Source organism: Mus musculus, chromosome 19, assembly GCF_000001635.26.
Source record: "Mus musculus strain C57BL/6J chromosome 19, GRCm38.p6 C57BL/6J".
Lineage (NCBI taxonomy): Eukaryota > Metazoa > Chordata > Mammalia > Rodentia > Muridae > Mus > Mus musculus.
Genome location: NC_000085.6, coordinates 32,672,533 through 32,692,802, shown reverse-complemented (window position 1 = coordinate 32,692,802; position 20,270 = coordinate 32,672,533). Strand labels below are relative to the sequence as shown.

At 38.0% G+C, this 20,270-nt stretch overlaps 1 protein-coding gene across 2 annotated transcripts in view; it reads left to right on the top strand.

Moving 5' to 3' along the window:
• Positions 1-20,245, top strand: part of Atad1 (ATPase family, AAA domain containing 1) — a 67,230-nt gene extending 46,985 nt beyond the window's left edge. The window contains exons 7-10 of one of the 2 annotated variants that reach the window (XM_006527313.3): positions 5,481-5,570; positions 8,751-8,801; positions 15,953-16,086; positions 18,439-20,245. In XM_006527313.3, the coding sequence (XP_006527376.1) occupies positions 5,481-5,570; positions 8,751-8,801; positions 15,953-16,086; positions 18,439-18,559 (396 nt within the window). In that variant the 3' untranslated portion in view covers positions 18,560-20,245. The remainder of the gene's footprint in view (positions 1-5,480; positions 5,571-8,750; positions 8,802-15,952; positions 16,087-18,438) is intronic. The other variant, NM_026487.3, reaches the window with a different exon arrangement.
• Positions 20,246-20,270: the final 25 nt, after the last annotated feature.

Below are 20,270 nucleotides of genomic sequence, written 5' to 3'. Positions count from 1 at the left end.
ATTGCAGACACATGGCACCACATATTTCCTTTTAGTACAAGTGATTTATCCATGTTACTTAGTTGTGACTTATGAAGTCTTAGTGATTATGTATATTGTATATTTGTGTTTTTAATTTTTGTTGTTTTTTGTTTTTTTTTTTTTTTTGTTTTTTCGAGACAGGGTTTCTCTGTGTAGCCCTGGCTGTCCTGAAACTCACTCTGTAGACCAGGCTGGCCTCAAACTCAGAAATCCGCCTGCCTCTGCCTCCCAAGTGCTGGGATTAAAGGCATGCGCCACCACCGCCCAGCTTGTGTTTTTAATTTAAAATAAAATAAAAAACCCTTAGCGTGGGAGAGTCTCCATGGTGCAGCGTGCTTGTGGCAGTCAGGCAGAAGACACCTTGAAGCCGTTGGTTCTCCCCTTCTGTGAGGGCACCAGGATCCTAACTCAGGACCTCAGGCTGGGTGTAGCCTGCTCACTGCTGAACCCTTCACTGGCTCTGCACATTGGGTTGCTACCCAAGAGCCCAGGCTTTCTATAGCCATTTCTCATAAGTTTCCCTAACCTGTAGAGTGTCTGATGTACACATCATACAAGTGAGTCTCTTGATGTCATCCTAGTACCATAAATTGGAACTCAGATTCAGAACTCATATTATTCTCCAGAAAATGAGAATGTGTCCTTTTCATCACCTCTTTGAAATACAGTTTTATGATGAGGGGAACAGCCTTTAGTTAGTATAATGGTTAGAGAAGAAACCACATTATAAATGAGGGTGACACTTATGGAACATTTCCTGTTAATAGTTGGCTTTAATGAATATATAAGATTGGTGTAGACCAGTGGTGCATGCCTGTAACCTCAGCTTGTAGAATGTTGGTACGAGAGCCATTGCAGTGTGATACCTGCCTGATTTACTTAGTGAGCGTAGGTCAGTCATGTCTGTATAGTAAGACCCTGTCTTAGAAATAAGCCAGGTATGGTGACACATGTCTTTAATCTCACTCCTTGGAGGCTAACACAAGTGGATCTTTATATGTTGGAGGTCTAGTCTGTCTGTATAGTGAGCTCCCTGTCAGCAAAGGCTACACAGAAACTCAGTAAAATAAAGTGTAAGGTTTATTAATGGAAATACCTTACAAACTGCCCAAAATTAATTTCCTAAATAATAATGTTTTGTTTTTGTTTTTGTTTTTGTTTTTGTTTTCTAAAGATGTCTTTATTTATTATATGGTACACTGTAGCTGTTTTCAGATACCCCAGAAGAGGGCATCAGATCTTTTTACGGATGGTTGTGAGCCACCATGTGGTTGCTGGAATTTGAACTCACGACCTTCAGAAGAGCCGTTGGTTCTCTTAACCACTGAGCCATCTCTCCAGCCCCCAATAATAATGTTTAATGTGTTTGAGTGGTTGGACAGTTAGGCCATGTGCAAGAAGATGTATTAGGATTATGCCTTCTTCACAGCAGACTGTACAGTATAGAGGCAGTGGAGGAGACTCTAGCCATTCATGGGGAGCTAGCTCCTCAACAGTGTGTGGCATTTTGGTTTGCAAAACCACAATTTTTTCCCCCACAAATAACAATTGCTATTTCATTAATATGTGTTTTGGCTTGAAGAAGGGAATGATAGTGTTGCTATTTTTCTTTTTTTGTATGTAGAAAAGGTTAAAATTTATATTTATAATCATGAGTCAGAGGTTTTTTAATTTTTTTTTAAGATTTATTTATCTTATACATATGAGTACACCGCCATTGCTCTCTTCAGACACACCAGAAGAGGACACCAGGCCCCATTACAGATGGTTGTGAGCCACCATGTAGTTGCTGGAAATTGAACTCAGGACCTCTGTAAGAGCAGTCAGTGCTCTTAACTGCTGAGCCATCTCTCCAGCCCATTGAATCAGTTTTAAATGTATTTTACTTTTTTGGGAAACAGTTTTTCTTTCAGATTATGTTTTCAAAGACTGTTGATAGATAATGCTTGGACGTTAGATTCTTTCTGGCAAACGTATCATCATAAAAGAAACAACAGTAAGTGGTGGATGAAGCCTGTCATGACAGCTGGCACCTTAGCAACTAATGATACAGTCTTCCTTCTTAGAGAAGTGAGACATAAAGAATAATGGTGTTTTCAGTATCTTCATAAATAAAGATTTGAAGTGTAATGTTAGGTTTGCTGGCTTTTTAGAGATTTATGTATTTTTATATATATGAGTACTCTGTATACAGAGTAGCCAGTTCTCTTAACTGTTGAGCCATCTCTCCAGTTCCCTTAGCACACTTTTTTTAAGGTTTTGCTTTTGTGTCTACTTTTTATTTATTTATTTTTTTGTGTCTACTTTTTATTTATTTTTTTGTGTCTACTTTTTAGAGCATTGCTGTAGATACACACGGTGCTTTTTGTGGTTTTTGCAGTTTTCAACAAGCTTTGTTCAATATTAGTTCACATTCCTCCTAACAGTATATCAAAATACCCTTGTACTTTTTTTGTTTTGAACGAGGAGGGGTCTTACTCTGTAACCCTGATTGGTCTGAAATTCACTATGTACACAATGCTGGACTTAACTCAGGGATCTGCTTGTCTTTTTGTGCTGGGATTAAAGGCGCACACTAACATGAACTTGTACTTTTTCCCTTATTCGATTAATAGCTCATTTAGTCACTTTTACCCATCTTTTACATTTGGTAGACATTTTAAATTTATTACTTTAATCAAACAAAATGTAGAAAATAAAAATAAAAGAATCAGAGTGGTAAGATTTTGTTTTAGGACCACTTGATCCATATACAGACTTGCATAATGTCGTGGAATTTAAATATGTATTTGTACTTACATTTGTCCCCTCTAGATGGCAGACTTGGCTAATTAACAATAATTTTACCCTGTAATTTTAAATATCATTACATGTAAAGAGTAAAAATAGGCCGGGCGTGGTGGTGCACGCCTTTAATTACAGCACTCGGGAGGTAGAGGCAGGCATATTTCTGAGTTCGAGGCCAGCCTGGTCTACAAAGTAAGTTGCAGGACAGCCAGGGCTTTACAGAGAAACCCTGTCTTGAAAAACCAAAAAAAAAAAAAAAAAAAAAAGCAAAACTAGAATATAAAATTTGGTAGATAGTTTAATTTACTTTAGAGTTATTTGAGAAATCTAAAACTGTCAGGCAGAAATAGTACTAGTGATTCTAGATAAGTATATTCCTATATAATAATATTATGTTTGTATATAGCAGGTATATCTGCCGTTAGGTTATTTATATCCTTATGAAATTGTCACCAAGTGTGGTGACAAGTGTCTTACCTAAGCACTGAGGACTAGAGGCGGGCAGAGCTGTGATGTGAGTGTGAGGCTAGAATTCCAAGGCAGACAGCACTGCATAATGACACCCTGTTTCTTTCTTTTTTTTTTTTTTAAAGATTTATTTATTATTATATGTAAGTACATTGTAGCTGTCTTCAGACACACCAGAAGAGGGAGTCAGATCTCATTACGGATGGTTGTGAGCCACCATGTGGTTGCTGGGATTTGAACTCTGGACCTTTGGAAGAGCAGTCGGGTGCTCTTAACCACTGAGCCATCTCACCAGCCCGATACCCTGTTTCAAAAAAACAAGCCAAGACCTTTCCTTCTTTAGAACATCTTTGTTTTTATTTTTGTTGATTTTTAAAAATTGTTTTTCTTTTTAATTTTTTAAAATTGTGCATTGGTATTTTGCCTGCATGTGTGTCTGTGTGAGGGTGTCAGATTCCCTGGAACTGGAGCTGCAGACAGTTTCGAGGTGCCATGTGTATACTGGGAACTGAACTCAGATCCTCTTGAAGAGCAGCCAGTTCTCTTAACCACTGAGCAATCTCTCCAACCTCTAAAGTTGTTTTCATTTCTGTATTTTTTATTTTATTTTGTTTTATTTTTTTTTTGGTTTTTCGAGACAGGGTTTCTCTGTGTAGCCCTGGCTGTCCTGGAGCTCACTTTGTAGACCAGGCTGGCCTCGAATTCAGAAATCCACCTGCCTTTGCTTCCCGAGTGCTGGGATTAAAGGCGTGTGCCACCTCGCCCGGCCATTTCTGTATTTTTTAAAAGGTAACTAATAGACTCAGAAGTTGGTAGGACTGATAGCATATTTTCTCCTTTAGAATTTTTCCTTTTTTAAAAAAAATTTATCTGTAATTCATTTTTTATACTCCATGTTTCATTCTCCGCCCCTCCCCATCCCATATCTCCTCCCCATCCCACCCCGTCTCCACGTGGATGCCCCCACCCCCACCCCACCTGACCTCTAAACTCCCTGGGCCTCTAGTCTCTGGAGGGCTAGGTGCTTTATCTCTGAATGAACACAGACCTGGAAGAAGTCTACTGTATGTGTGTTGGGGGCCTCACTCATATCAGCTGGTGTATGCTGCCTGGTTGGTGGTCCAGTGTTTAAGAGATCTCAGGGGCCCAGATAGAGACTGCTGGTCCTCCTATAGGGTCACCCTCCTCCTCAGCTTCTTTCAGCCTTCCCTAATTCAACAACAGGGGTCAGCTGCTCTGTCCATTGGTTGGGTGCAAATCTGCATCTGACTTTTCAGCTGCTTGTTGGATCTTTTGGAGGGCAGTCATGATAGGTCCCTTTTTGTGAGCGTTCTATAGCTTCAGTAATAGTATCAGGCCTTGGGGCCTTCCCTTGAGCTGGATCCCACATTGGGCCTGTTGCTGGACCTTTTTTTTCCTTAGGCTCCTCTCCATTTCCAGCCCTGTAATTCCACCATCCCCGATGTTTTAGAAGTTTTCTTTCCCCCTCCTTTCAGAGCTTCTGTTGTCTCTGAGGGTTGGGGTGAGCACAGAGCCTCTTACATGCTGGGCAAGCAGCCCTCTGCGAGCCACCATAGCCCTTGTCAGAGTTTCATGCTTGCTTTGGTTCCCAGCTTTCATTTGAAGTTAAATCCTGTAAGGTTTAAATTTAGCGTACCACCCACGGAGCTGGTGGTCCAGTGAGATGAGGCTGTGAAATCCAGAGAGAAAGCACCTAAAATGAATCAACTGCCATCAGAAGCCTCACACTTCCAGGGAAATGCCTTTTTTATAACGTTGTGAAAGGACTTAAAGGGTGCCTTTCACTCCTACTCCCAGGATGTAGTCATTTAATAACCAACCATATTTTGTAAAATACAAAGCATATTAACATTTTTATAATTCATTGGTATAGGTACTTATTATATTTGTGAAATACAGTGTTTTTGGAAACTTACACTTCTGCAATAATGGATCTTATAACTGAAGAGTAGACATCTTAGTAGAAATCCAGTGAGTTTTCACCAGTCTTTCCAGATATGCAGTTGTTTGATTATTTTAATCTTACGATTAAATTCAATTTTACCTATAAACATTTGACTAATGCTGTTTACCATGAAATTTCTCTTAAATGATTAGCTTAAAAGCCACTTCCCAATGATAATGATCTCAGAAAATATTGTCGGTAGAGCTAATTAATGCCTCGTTTGTCTTTATATGTTTAGGTTATAGTAATGGGAGCTACCAATCGCCCTCAAGACCTTGACTCCGCTATAATGCGAAGAATGCCTACACGATTTCATATTAACCAGCCTGTGAGTAGTCTTTATTGTATTGAAGAGGGAAGTAATTGCCTTCTGAGAAGGCTTTTATCTGTGACTTACAAACAGGATCATTTGGTTTTTGGATTTCTGGAAAAGAAAGGTATAAGGAACTCCTGTAGGCTGTGCCCTCTCTGGTGCCTTTCTGTTTTTCTTAGTTTATCCTGAGATCAGTGCATCTGCCCTTTCCCCTAGAAGTAGATAAGTACCTCAAAATTGCCTACAGGCTTTAGTAGTTTACCTTAGGGAGATACAGAAGAAAATCGAATTAACGTTTTGGATTAAGACAGAATTAAATTTGGGAACTAGAGGTTAAAGGATCATTGTTTTCTGAATTCTTAGCCTAGAACAATTGAGATTGATTATTACGAAGTTAGTGGTTCCAGAACCAATGTACTGTGCTGTGGCTATGAAGAAAAATGCCATTCCACTTCTGCTTCCATTTGGTTTTGACACATTCGCACCCTGGAGCCTGGAACTCTAATAGGAAACCCACCACAGAGCGCAGGCGCAGGCTGACCTCAGACTCTAGGCCCACGTTCCACAGTGTTGCTCCTCAGTGTTGCTCCACAGTGCTGCTCCACAGTGCTGCTCCACAGTGCTGCTCCTCAGTGCTGCTCCTCAGTGCTGCTCCACAGTGCTGCTCCACAGTGCTGCTCCTCAGTGCTGCTCCTCAGTGCTGCTCCACAGTGCTGCTCCACAGTGCTGCTCCACAGTGCTGCTCCTCAGTGCTGCTCCTCAGTGCTGCTCCACAGTGCTGGTTCACAGGAGCGAGGAGCTCCTTGCTACCTTACCCTCGAATAGGCTGTTATAACTTCTTAACATCCTATATTTTCTATAGAGGAAAACAATTTATACAGTTGTGAATTTAGTCAGCTTTTATACTGAAAACAATAGGTTCTCATGGCAGGTGATGTGTTCTATATGAGCAGCATATTATATGTATAGGCACTTAAGGGAATTTAGTTTATCCTTTCAGATTTTATAATAAAAATATAACTCCATTTATAATCTTACAATTTTTAACCTAACTCCATTCTAACCTTGAAGTTATATTCTCTCAGTTGTCAGATTCAGTTGATGCAGTGAAAACGGGCTCCTAAGGTTAAGGTCGTGGGCTCTGTACACTTACTCTGCTAAGCCGTGTGCTAGAGCCAACACTTCTGGTTCTTCTGGGGATATATATATATATGTATGTATATATATGTATATATATATGTATATATACATACATACACACACATATACACACATACCTACATACATAAAATCATTTAATCGGATAAATCACTGAGGTCTTTTTGAACAACAGAGAATGAGGTAGATAAATGAGACCAGCAAGGCCTTCGAGTCCTAATGAGCAAAGATAAGAGAGTGTGGAAGCAGTTAGTGGGTGGGTTTGTGTTGACTTAGAGCACTGAGGAAAACAGATGTCTGTCAGTCTGGGAAGGTAGACTCCTGCGATGTTTACATGGACTGTGTATGTTTCACATACATTCTCTAGTTTCCAGGCAAGATAGTAGACTAATTTAAAGAACATTTGTTTACCTACGAGGCTCTGAATACTAACACTAGTGATCTTTATCAGAAATTCAGTTGTAGGACTGGCAGGATGGCTCAAAGGTAAAGGCACTTGCAGCCAAGCCTGCTGACCTAGTTTCAGGAACCCACAAGGTGGAAAGTGAAAACAGATTACAGAAAGTAAGCTGACCTCCACTTGTACTTCTCCGAAACATAAATATTTTTTAAAAGACTTAAAAAATTAAAAATTGAGATGTAATTCTAAAGACAGCTAAGGATTTTGATGTACCTGTTGTATTAAAAATAGGGTTGGTTATTAAACTGTCAATATGATACAGTGTGCATTATCAAAATGAATTATAGTAGGTTTCATCAACTTGTTAGATGTATATACTGTTAACAAACAAGCTGGAATCTTGTCATTGTTCATTTTATTTAATGTATCTTAGGGGTAATTCTTTTGTGTGTTAGCTACATTGTCAAAGAATTTAAACTGATCCTAAAATTCCTCTCCAAGTAAAATACTTATTAACTGAAAAATAGTTGTTGGTGATCATCTAACACATCTAACCTTTCTGTTAGAAAGACCGAGGTATGGAAACAACGGAGCTTTGTCTCATTTATTATGTGATTTTATAGTGAGTTCAAAATCTTTTCTTAATAAGAATGAATTTATCCATGACGAATTTAAAATCCATCTTTTTATGTAAGATGTTTCTTATTTTATTATCATCATTACTTATATATGATAGTCCTATTTATTATTACTACTACTGCTACTGTTTTTTACTGTTTTAGCTAGGTTCTCATGTAGCCCAGGCTGGCTTGACTTCACAGTATAGTTGAGGATGACCTGAGCCTTGCAAGTGCTGGGGTTCGAGGCGCTCTCCAGCATAAGCAGCTTTTCTGTAATTCTGTACAGTGAATTAAGTGTGGCTTCTGTTCTGATGTAAAAGTACCATGGATCACTGAAGGGAGATCGTTAACAGTTACATAAACATTCACTAATGAGTGTTAATGAGCACAGATATTTTACTGAAGTGTATTAATCATGTCCTCTAATTGTTAGTGAAAATAGCCCGTTTATGAAATGCCATAATGAAAAAAGTTACTTTAGAATGCTAAATTTTAAAATAAATAAATGGCACAATTAAAAATTGACTTAAAAGGAGTTTTGCGATGGTGAACTTTGATAAATTTAATAAGAGAAGAAAAAAGAAAGAAAACTGTATGACTGTATAGGAAATTAGCCAGCATAGTAGTACATGCCTGTAATCTGAGCACTGGTGGGGTAGAGGGAGAGAAATTGCTTCAAGCTTGAGTCGGCCTGGTCTACATAGTAAGTTCCAAAACAGGTACATCCTGTGTCAAAACATGAGGAGCTTTGGGAAGACATTGTTATCTTAGTGTACTTCTTTTTTTACTCAATAAATACTAAGGGTGTATTATTTTCCAGGCACGAATAAGAAACAGCATTGAGTGAACTACCCACAGATAGTTACTGTCCAGTGTCTTATGATACCTTGTTTTAACCTCTACCACCCTGCCATTTTATCAGTTATCCAGGAATTTACAAAGGGAAAACAGTAGAAAAATCACTTGCTCAGTATTCTTTTTAAATGAATGCTAATTAGAATATTTTCTGGTTTTTAGGCTCTAAAACAAAGAGAAGCAATTTTAAAGCTCATCTTGAAAAATGAAAATGTAAGTAGAAAATGGTTTATTCTCGTCCTAAAATATGATGCTTTTGTTTATAAAGTCATTTTAGAAAGAAATGAAGAAGGACTCTGAGAATAATGTAACTTTAAACTTCATTTTAGTTATTCTTAAACTCTCCACTGTTAAAATAACTCTAAGTACCATGTATTTGATGTAGTTTTTAAAGAGTAATATATCTGCAGATTAAAATACTGTGACATTTTCCACACCATTTTATGCATATGTAGGAATAGTTTTTAAAGAGGTTTTTTTTGTTTGTTTGTTTCTTGTTTTTACTTCATTGCTATACCTTTAAAACTGAAGTGAGAGTTTAGACGTGATGCCAGTAGCAATGGTTTGCACACTCATTGATCAGGAGGCTGACACGGGAGTGCGGTGCATCCAAGGCCAGCCTGGGCTACTCGGAGACATAAATGAAGTGGACTGTCAGATATTTGTAAGAGTTTGGTTTTCTTTCTTACAAATTTCGCCCATTTTTTGAATGTAGTATTTTTTATAAGGGGCTGCTATGTTAGATTTGTCTAATGAGTTGTAAACTTTTCTCTGTTTCTTAAGTCTTTTTTTTTTTAAAGAATTATTCATTTTATGTACATTGTAGTTGTACACAAACCGGAATTCAGACATACCAGAAGAAGGCATCCAATCCCATTAGAGAAGGTTGTGAGCTACCATGTGATTGCTGGGAATTGAACTCAGGACCTCTGGAAGAGCAGCCAGTGCTCTTAACCTCTGATCCAGCTCTCTAGCCCAGATAAAGGAGTTAGTTCTATGCGTGCCAGACCTGTTGTCTGCTCACTGTTTGAACTCTGAGGGTCCCTTCGAGCCAGCATCATCCCGTCCTTCCCACGTTCCCTTGACTTCCACACTTTTTATGCTTGCCTGTTATAAATCTCTTAGTGGTAGTTTTGAAAAGATTCTTTTTACTTTAAAATTTTAACCACATTCATATTTCATCTAAACATTTGTAATGATTCCTTGGCATTACTTTTTTGGGGGTGGGGGTGGTTTCAAGACAGGATTTCTCTGTCCTGGAACTCACTTTGTAGACCAGGCTGGCCCCCAACTCAGAAATCCGCCTGCCTGTGCTGCCACTGCTGCCTGGCTGAGCCTCCTTCTTCTTTTTCTTTTTTTTTTTTTTTTGCATTGCTTATTTCTTTAAGTTTGTATACAGATTTCTAATTATCTCCCATATAAAAAAGTTCTTTTTTTGTTTTTTGTTTTTGGAATTGTATTCATGTATGCAATGAAATATGACTGTTTAGGGCCCCAGTTTTCTTCACTTAAACACATCATCCTCTCAGGTTTGTATCATATTAGGAAACCTAGCCCACTGAGTCCAGTTAGATCTTCTCACGTGCATGGTGTCTTCCTACAGTATCCTTCACTATACTTGTTACTTCTCAGATCTGTTTACTGTTCTAGGGTCTCCTACTTGCTGACTGAGCACTTATATCACTGAACAGCATCTTTAGCCTGTTTGATAGTTTGAAGTTGTCTAAATCTGTTAATCCATAGGTAATAACTTCTTCCTTCATTTACCCACGTCTCCCATTGTTTTTCAGAATGCAAGTTTTCACTGATAATTTGGGTGGCTATCCTTGCAATTTGGTAGTTGGGTCAGGAAGCTGGGTAGAATGTGGTTAATGGTGGAGGAGAGGTCAGATGGAAAGGACTCCTTAGGTGGCTCGTGTTCTTCCATCAGGAAGGTACACTAATCAGGGTGGCCTTTTTCTTAGATTTTAAAATTTTTGATGTGGGGCTGGAGAGATGGCTCAGCGGTTAAGAGCACTGACTGCACCTCCAGAGGTCCTGAGTTCAAATCCCAGCAACCACATGGTGGCTCACAGCCATCCATAATGAGATCTAATGCCCTCTTCTGGTGTGTCTGAAGACAGCTACAGTGTACTTATAATCAATCAATCAATCAATCAATCTTTTAAAAAAATAAAATCTTTGATGTGCTTGAAATTTATGTGGATCTTAAAACTATAATGTGGACCTAATGTGGGTCTAACTCAGCTGTCTCAATGCCAGTTACTGAGTGTCTTTGCCTTGCTAGAGTTTGTTATCATGTCCTTGTCTGGATCAGCTGATATGTCTTTTGGGTCTTTTTGTGCTAGTATTCAGTACTCATTGTTTTCACTTGGAGACAACTGTAATGTCTTGTACTGTTAGACCTAGTTGTTCCTCCCACCCCCATGGGGAGTTTAGGATCGATTTGTCTTATTACTAAAGAACAAAAAATTAGGTCTTTTGTTTGTTTGTTTGTTTGTTTTGAGACAGGGTTTCTCTGTGTAGCCCTGGCTGTCCTGGAAATCACTTTGTAGACCAGGCTGGCCTCAAACTCTGAAATCTGCCTGCCTCTGCCTCCCAAGTGCCAGGATTAAAAGGTGTGCACCACCACAGCCCAGTAGTAATTTTTTTTTTTTGATGGATCATTATTTTTGATAGTGAATCTCTTTCTGGCTTTACATCTTTTTGCCTGATAACTTTCTTGTTTTCCCTAGGAGCAGTGCGTTAATTAGTTCCTTAATATAAATTATATATAAATATAAGTTACAAAATTTATATATGTGGGTTTGCCTGTATGTATTTAAGTGTAATATGTGTGTGTAATGCCTTGGAAGACGGACGAGGTAGTTTGACTCCCAGAACTGGAGTTATACACAGTTGGAGGGCCACTATGTCAGTGTTGAAAGCATAACCTTGGACATCTGGAACCACAGGGCCATCTCTCCAGTGCCCAAATTTGTTTCCTGCTAGGCTGTTTTCTGCTGCTGTAATAGAATATAATAGATTTATTTAGTTCACAATTCTGGATGTTGGAAAGTTCAAGTGCATGATAACAATATCCAGTCACATTCTGATACTTCATCAAAAGCACAGGGGCAAAAAGAAAGCGAAAGTAAAAAATAACGAAAAATCCCAAACTTGCAAAATTGGTTTGATCATGAGCCAAACACCTTCTGTCAGGCCCCACTTTCCAGCATCACTTGAATTTGTCACTTATCAACTCTATAGCAATTATATATACTGTTTATAAAAGTTTAAAGAACTTACCAGCTTCCAAGGATTGGATCTGTGATTATTAACCATTTAGGGAGTCAAGATAAAAGCCAGATAGCCTTTTCTAAGAAATCTACATATATTCATGTTTTTTAATAGTTTCAGAAAAATTCTTAAAATAGTATATTCTAGGTAAGGAACTTATGTCTTAGACAGATGGCTTTTTGCCTTTTAATTGAATACTTTTTACCTCTTTTGAGGTGAACATCTTATAGGTACAGTGCTACTTGAATGAGCCACTGTCCATTGGTAACCCTTTCACAGAGAGAGGTATCAGCCTAAGAAACAGTAAGTGTGCAAATCTTCTGAACTGGTGTCCATATATTATTCCTAGAAGTAATTAGAAGATAGTTGAGGTAACCAATATAATTATTTAATTTAAAATAGTTTAAGCTTGTCATGGTGGTACACTCAACCAGGTTTTACCATTTGTGAAGCTGAGGCAAGAGAACTGAAAGTTGAAGGCTAACCTGGGTTATAATAGCAAGACCCTGCCACAGGAAATCACCACATGAACAAGCAAACCACCACAGGAGCAAGACTTTATGTATATGGTATATTGTATAAGTAGACAGCTTATAGCTTTTTTTTCCCTTTCAAAACAGGGTTTCTCTGTATAACCCTGGCTGTCCTAGAAGTCACTCTATAGACTAGGTTGGCCTCAAACTCAGAAATCCCTACCTCTACCTCCAGAGTGCTACGATTAAAGGCTCTCAATGCCACCAGGCCTATAACATGTTTGTAGCAGCAGAGTATATACACACACACACACACATACACACATACACACACTGTAGCTGTCTTCAACACACCAGAAGAAGGGCGTCCGATCCTGTTACAGATGGTTGTGAGCTAGATATGTGGTTGCTGGGAATTGAACTCAGGACCTCTGGCAGAGCAGTCAGTGCTCTTAACCATTGAGCCATCTCTCCAGCCCTTTATTTTGCTTTTAAAAGCCTCACATTAATATCCTACATTTAATAAAGGCAGCATTATCATGCTTTCATGTTACTAAGTAGAATCAGAGTTTATTGTGTAAGCTGTTCTCATTTAAGAAAGATATGTTACCACCCTCTTAACAAAAAATCTTTCTCATTTGCTTCATAGTTAATGTTTGCTTTTTATATTCTGAAATGATAGGTGTATATACAGGTACAGATGGATTTCTTTTTCTAGTGAAATTTTTATCATTCTGCAATGACATATTTCCCCAACTATACATTTTGAATAAATATTATACTCTAATCCACCTAAATCTGACCTAACGCAACTAAAAGTATTATATTCACTTCCCTTAATATTTACCTTACATATAATTTTCTACCATTTATTTTCAACTATACATTTTTCTTTCAAGTAGAACATAAAGCCTGCTTCTTTCAGCCTATGTGACTGTTCTAATCCACAGCCATAATTTTATCATGTCTATATCTTGTCTTAGTTTAGTTGTTTGCAGTTACTGTGTTATAATTATAAGCTTGAATTGATTTGTTCTTCATTTAGTTCTTCTCATGAAATGTGCCTTCTTTTTGCTTTCTGTCCCCTCTGAAGTCTCATGTTCAGTAGTGTTTTATATTTCATATTTCCTTTTTTCTCTTTCTGTATTGATTTTGAATTCACATAGGCTTGGTAGTACTGCAACATTGCATGAGATGTGTATGTAATGTCCAGCCTCTGCCTTCTTCCCAGCCTTACTGTACTCGTGTCCTGTGTCTCACAGAGTCTGTACTTAGGACTTCCCTCCTGCTTTCTGTACCTAAATTCAAGATTGTTGTGCGGATAGTCGTTCTTTCCTTTGTTGCCTTTTTATCAAATACAAATAACTAAATTCCTGTTTTTAAAAAAGTACTTGTTTATTATTATTACTATTATTATTATTATATGTATAAGCACTCTGGCTGTATGTACACCTACATGCAAGAAGAGGGCATCATATCTATTTACAGATAGTCAGGGCCTACTATGTGGTTGCTGGGAATTGAACTCAGGATCTTTGGAAGAGCAGCCAGTGCTCTTAACCACTGAGCCATCTCACCAGCTCCACCCAATTTCTCTTCATTTAGCATTTCTATTTAAAAGGATGACACTGATTTGAAGGTCATAGTTGCACAGTTGAATGATGAATGTGTTGTTGAAATGAAGAAAACTTAAAACATTCCTAGAATTAGTGGAAATAAAATTAGCATTCCAAAACCTATGGGATCCAAGGAAACAGTCCAAAGAAGGAAGCTTACCATTCTATGTTCCTGCATTAAAATTTAGATCTCAAATAACCTGATGATGCCTTTTAGGACATTGGAAAGTAAGAAAGAAAAAAAAATGCCCAGAGCAGTGGACCATGTGAAATAGCTAAAATCAGGACAGAGATTAATGAAATAGAAAGAAACAAACAAAAATTACAAAGAATCAGTGAAACAAACAGTTCTTTCTTTGAAAAGATTGATAAGCCTTTAGTCCAGTTAGTAGAAAGAGAAGACCTTGGGCTGGTGAGATGGCTCAATGGGTAAGAGCATCCGACTGCTCTTCTGAAGGTCCAGAGTTCAAATCCCAGCAACCACATGGTGGCTCACAACCATCCGTAACGAGATCTGACTCCCTCTTCTGGAGTGTCTGAAGACAGCTACAGTGTACTTACATATACTTTACTTAAATAAATAAATCTTAAAAAAAAAAAAGAAAGAAAGAGAAGACCTGACTGATTAAAGTCAGAGATGGGAAGGGAGGCACTGTCACAGCACTGAGGGAGTTCAGAAACCGTGCCGGCAGTAGGTTTAAAACTGTGCTAAACTAGGCAATGTATAGAAGTAGATAACTGTTTACATGACTTACTAAATTTAAACCAAGACGGAGAAGTCGTTTAAACCTCTCTATAGCAAGCAATGAACATGAAACGGTATTAAAAATCTCCCAGAAGGAGCTGGAGACGGTTCAGTGAATTAGACTACTTGCTCTTGCATCCACATGATGGCTCACATCCGTTCTACTCTAGTTCCAAGGATCTGATGCCTTCTTCTGACCTCCGTGGTCATCAGGCATACACACTGAACATATATCTATACAGGCAAAACATTTATACATGTAAAATTAAATAAATATAAAAATGTTTAAATCTCCCAATTAAAAAAACGCAGGGCCAGGTAGATTCAGCACAGAATTTTAGACCTTCAAAGAACATCTTAAGCCAAAATTTTTCAAATCATTCTTTAAGAATTTTATAATGTCTCCTTTTAAAATTTGTTTGTTTGAAAAAGGTAGGTACTTTGTGTAGCCTCAGCTGTTGGCTGGCCTGGTACTTAATAGGTAGCCCAGGCTAGCCTTCAATCCCTCCTGATGTGCCTCCTGAGTGCTGCTGGGGTGATAGAATAACAGGCATGTGTCACGGAACCCAACTTATTTTTATCTTTTTTCCCTGTATAGAATTACTATTCTTAAAACAAAATATTCCATAATTAGAAATTGAGTAATAAAGGTGGCATCCATTCCTTAGGAGTGAAGAAAATTATCGTGGCAAATGGGTATATGGGGAGAACCTAGGGGTGGACGTCTGCTGTCTCTTCATATCCTGCTTCTATGACTTGTCTACCCTTGCCCAGCCTTCAGACTATTAATAGAGTATGAAAATTGTGCTGCTTACTTGCAGGATTAAATGAAAATTATATGTATAAGCTGCTTAGCATTGGAAATGAGACCTTAGATTGTGGATAGTAAACATGAATACATTGATTTTCTTGTTTATTTTTTCCTTGTTGTACATTGGTGTGTTTTAAGTTTCCCCAAGCCCTGTAAGCTTAGATGGAAGGACAAAACCAAGTGCTAAATTGAATTAGTATTCAGGTACCATTGTGCTAGAAAGGAATTTTAAGTGTAAAGACATGTGCACATGTTTCAGATGTAATGACAAATAATGAAAAAAAATTTTTTTTAATTATAGTTTTATGGTACTAATAGCTAGCCATTTCTCTTTACTTGGGTGTTACAACATTCTGAACATTAATTCTCAGATGGATATTTTGTAAGTATTTTGCTTAATTTTGTATATTCATTATAAACATATTTCATGTTTATTTAAGGTGGATAGACACGTAGATCTTCTAGAAGTTGCCCAGGAAACTGATGGATTTTCAGGAAGTGACCTAAAAGAAATGTGTCGGGATGCCGCCCTCCTCTGTGTCAGGGAATATGTCAATTCTACATCAGAAGAGAGGTAACTGTGTAGACTCAATTTCTGGTATCTGTCAAACACTTTTGATGAGGTGATTATTGTTGTTTTGCTTTATACTAGATTACTTACAGAAAAAGACAATTGAATTAGCAACTTGTGCCTTTATTATTTATTGGCATTTTCCTGTATGTGTTTGTGTATGTATATGGATATATGCTCATCTGTGTGCATGCAGGCTGATGTTGAGTGCCTTACCACCTTAGCTTTTGAAATGATGGGGTCTTACTGACCCAGAGGTCTCTAGTTATACTAGATTGGCTGTTCAGCGAGATCTAGGGACCCTTCTGTCACAGCCTTCACACTCCTGGGATAACAGGCACACTCCACCTTTTTTTTTTAAATGTGAGATGATACTCAAGTCCTCATGGTGGCCTAGCAAGTGCTTTACCTCTTGAGCTACTCCCCAGCCCTTGTTGCCGTCTTCCTAAAGAAGTCTCTAAATGGAAAAACTGCTGTGGGGATGTTCTAGAATTAAGGGGCAAAATGCTGAGTTTTATTTGATAAGCAATGGGGTGAGTCACAAAAACCCAGGCTTGCCCTCTTTGTTAGGAAAACGGGGTTCTCTAGAATCTATAGATTGTTTCTGTACCTTAAAATTCCTTTCTGTGTAGAAATGAGTATGTATCTTTCAGAAACTTCATACATAACAAAAGTGTGTGGAGCAGTGTGGACAGGGCTGCTACTTAACAGTAATGCAGTTACTAACATGTAACATGACTCGCATGTCAGTCACTTTCACTTGGAACCACTTTGTAAATGTGGTGAGTTTGGGAAATCAACTTTGTCATCCTTATTTCAGCAAAAGTAAGTTAGCCCTGAATTAACTCCTTTGAGAAAGATTCTGAAAAGGCCTTTCTCCCGAAGCTGCACCATACCACACCTTGTATCTTTTTAGAGTGTCAGCTCTCTGATAAAGAATTTTTTTAGTAAACCAGTATACCTTTGAGGTCATGTTAAAGGAGTTTGCCAACTCTTCTCTTGCTCTGAAGTTTTCATACCATGTAACCCTGACTTGCCAACCTGTTATATCGATGCATTTAATTATAGTGAGTGCCATAGTAAGCTTCTGTTAAAACTCATTCACTTTTGTACGAGGTCCCTGCCAGACAGTAGCACCATACTGCTTCCTCCTGCCCCATGTGAGAGATGCATCCCATGTGTGTACTGCCCATGTATAATTCCAGCTATTTCAGCATGTTAACATCATCAGAAATCTACCTTCCAAAGGTCTTTCTTCTCGCAGAAAAAAATAAAAGAAACAAATAGCATATAAACTGTACTTAATTAATTACATTAATAATGAAAGAAAAACCTTGGAAAGCTCTGAAAATTTCAGTGGGAAAATCCGGTCATTAGACTTGAATCATCCTGTTTTCCTCGAAACATTTTTTCCCCAAGTGTCTGTAAACTGTCAAGTAGCAGAATATACCAGGGGTTTGCTGTTGTTGTCTTGTTTTGTTTTTGGTAAAGTGAAGGGGATTTGAATTATTTGTTTTTTTCAAATTGAGTGTTAAGTTCTACTTCTATCTTATAAAAGGCTACTCACGCACATAAATGTCTGTATATGTCTAGGAATGCTAGATTTTGGTTCTCTATTCACAAGAGTAACTTGATTTCCTGATTAGAATTATGCATCCGTTTGAATAGCTTTCTTTAATGAAAATGTGCTGCTCTTACATTCTTGGTGTGAAGTGACTTATACAGCCATTTTGCTTTGCTACCTCCTACTCCTTGGTGCTTTTAAAAGCTGTCTTTCAAGGGGCTGGCTCAGTGCACTGGCTCACCCACACTGTGGTTCAATATTGTCTGTAACTCCAGGTCCAGGGAACCTGCTGCCCTCTTATGCCCAGGCTCTAGACACACACACAGTGTACATATGGACATGTGGACAGACGCTCATACACATAAAGTAAAATAAAAATAAATCTTAAGCCGGGCGTTGGTGGCACACACCTTTAATCCCAGCACTTGGGGGTTAGAGGCAGGCGGATTTCTGAGTTCGAGGCCGGCCTGGTCTACAGAGTGAGTTCCAGGACAGCCAGGGCTACACAGAGAAACCCTGTCTCGAAAATCAATCAATCAATCAATCAATCAATCAATCAATCTTAAAACAGCGTCTTTCATACACTCATAGAGACACCACCTAGAATGGGTTCATTGCGTTGCCATTCTCTTTGGGCTCTTGAAGGAGGAAGAAACTGTTGTTACTCTCTTGTGTAATTAAAAACAAAATCATTTTTCAACACATGCATCTTTTGAATCTTGGTAAAATATTTTAGGTAGGTATACTCTATAAAGAGATTTGGCAATTTGATTGTTTTGTTTGCATTTTAGTCACGATGAAGATGAAATCCGGCCTGTGCAACAGCAGGACCTGCATCGGGCAATTGAAAAGATGAAGAAGTCAAAGGATGCAGCCTTTCAGAATGTTCTAACTCACGTTTGTTTAGATTAGGAGTTGAGGATCATTTGTGCTGTCCAGTGCTCCCGTCTGCACAGCAGTGAGGGAAATCCAGGCTTGGGTCATATTCTCAGATCTTTGCTCTGTTATATAAACGGTGTTATTGCTTGTCAGAAATCATGCGGAGGAAACTGAGTGCAGCCTGAGTGTGGGTGCTTGTCTGACCTTTTTAGCCATATGCTGTTATAGCCTTATAGAGTCTAAGCTGGTCTTAATGGAGTAAATGATTTGTCATTAGTGAGGAATGGGGTGTGGTTAGGTGCTGGTTTCTAGACACGTGAGTATGAATGTGAGTGTGTGTGTATGAGTGTATATCAAATGTATATATCCACTTTTTTTAAATATTCTGTAGATAGGTTTGAATTCAGAAGCTTTTTTCCCCCCAACTACTGAATCCAAAAGCACCAGATAGTCTGTAGCAAAACTGGGATTTAAGGCAGGATTTGACAGGTCCAGGGAGATTCAGCCATTCCTAGGTGTCACTAGGTGTTTGGGCAGTTTTTTTAAGTTGAACATTTTTCTCTGCGGTTGGTTGAATCAACTACATCTGAATATGCACGTGTCTCAAGTATAGTGGTTGTCAGGAGAATCAGATGACAAACACAGTTTGCTCAGTGATCAGCAGGGATTATTCCACCTCATCCTGCTGTGACACCGAGTAGACTTTTTGAAGTTTTACACTGAATTACATTAAGAAGGATTAAAAACCTTTCAAAAGAATGGGTTTAAGAAACCTCAGTCCTCTTTAATACGTGTACATAATTCTCAGTGTAACAGGTCTGTAACTGTATTAATGTTGTTTGAAAGTTATATGTTCTTTAATTATGTTCAAATTTCATTTGGTCACCCAAACAAAATGATAGTTTATATAAATAGTCACTACTAAATGTGCTAAAAAATACTCACTTTGTAACTTAAATTTAAAATTTTTCTCATTTATAAATGTGTTCAAATAATACACATCAAAATTCTTGTGTTGTATCTGTAGTCACTTGATGCTATGTGAACCACATATAAAACTCTTCTTTTTTCAAACCTCCAGTAGCCAGACTTCTGATTCAGGCACCTTGACATGTGACAGAACTAGAGTACAGTGCCACAGCACAGTCCTAAGGTGCCTCTGAGTCACCAGAGAGATTAAACGACGACGGGTTTTATTATTTGTTTTATTTCTTTGAAAACTAAATTTTCCTATGTTTACTGAGTTAATTTCTCTAGTAATGTGTCTCACAAGAACCTTCTAGACACTTTCTTCCTCCATTTGTGTTTTGGGGTTATAGATTGCGGGAGACTACTTAGGATAACAAAAAGCAAGCTGGGCAAGATTGTAAAGATGATGGGAAATGAATGCTAATACAAGACGCCAAGAAACATATCCTGTTTTTATAATTTACAATAAAAGTCCTTTCCTTTTGATTCTTTTTTCCCCACTTAGTTCTTGATTGTTTTCAGTTGCTTGGATTGCGGATTTTGTTGTTTATAAGATTTGTGTTTGGGCAGTTTTTATATTGCAGTTGACATTTCACATTTTTATAGCAGACATTTTAATATTGATTTATTCTGTTTAAATATGAGTTTTAGTAATTTAATTTTAATGTAATGGCATGTTCAGAAATGATTGATGTGTATATTTCTTTGTGTCTTTTTCATCTTCTATTAAATTCAATAGAATTTATCCAATTACAGCACTGAATTTTTATGGTTC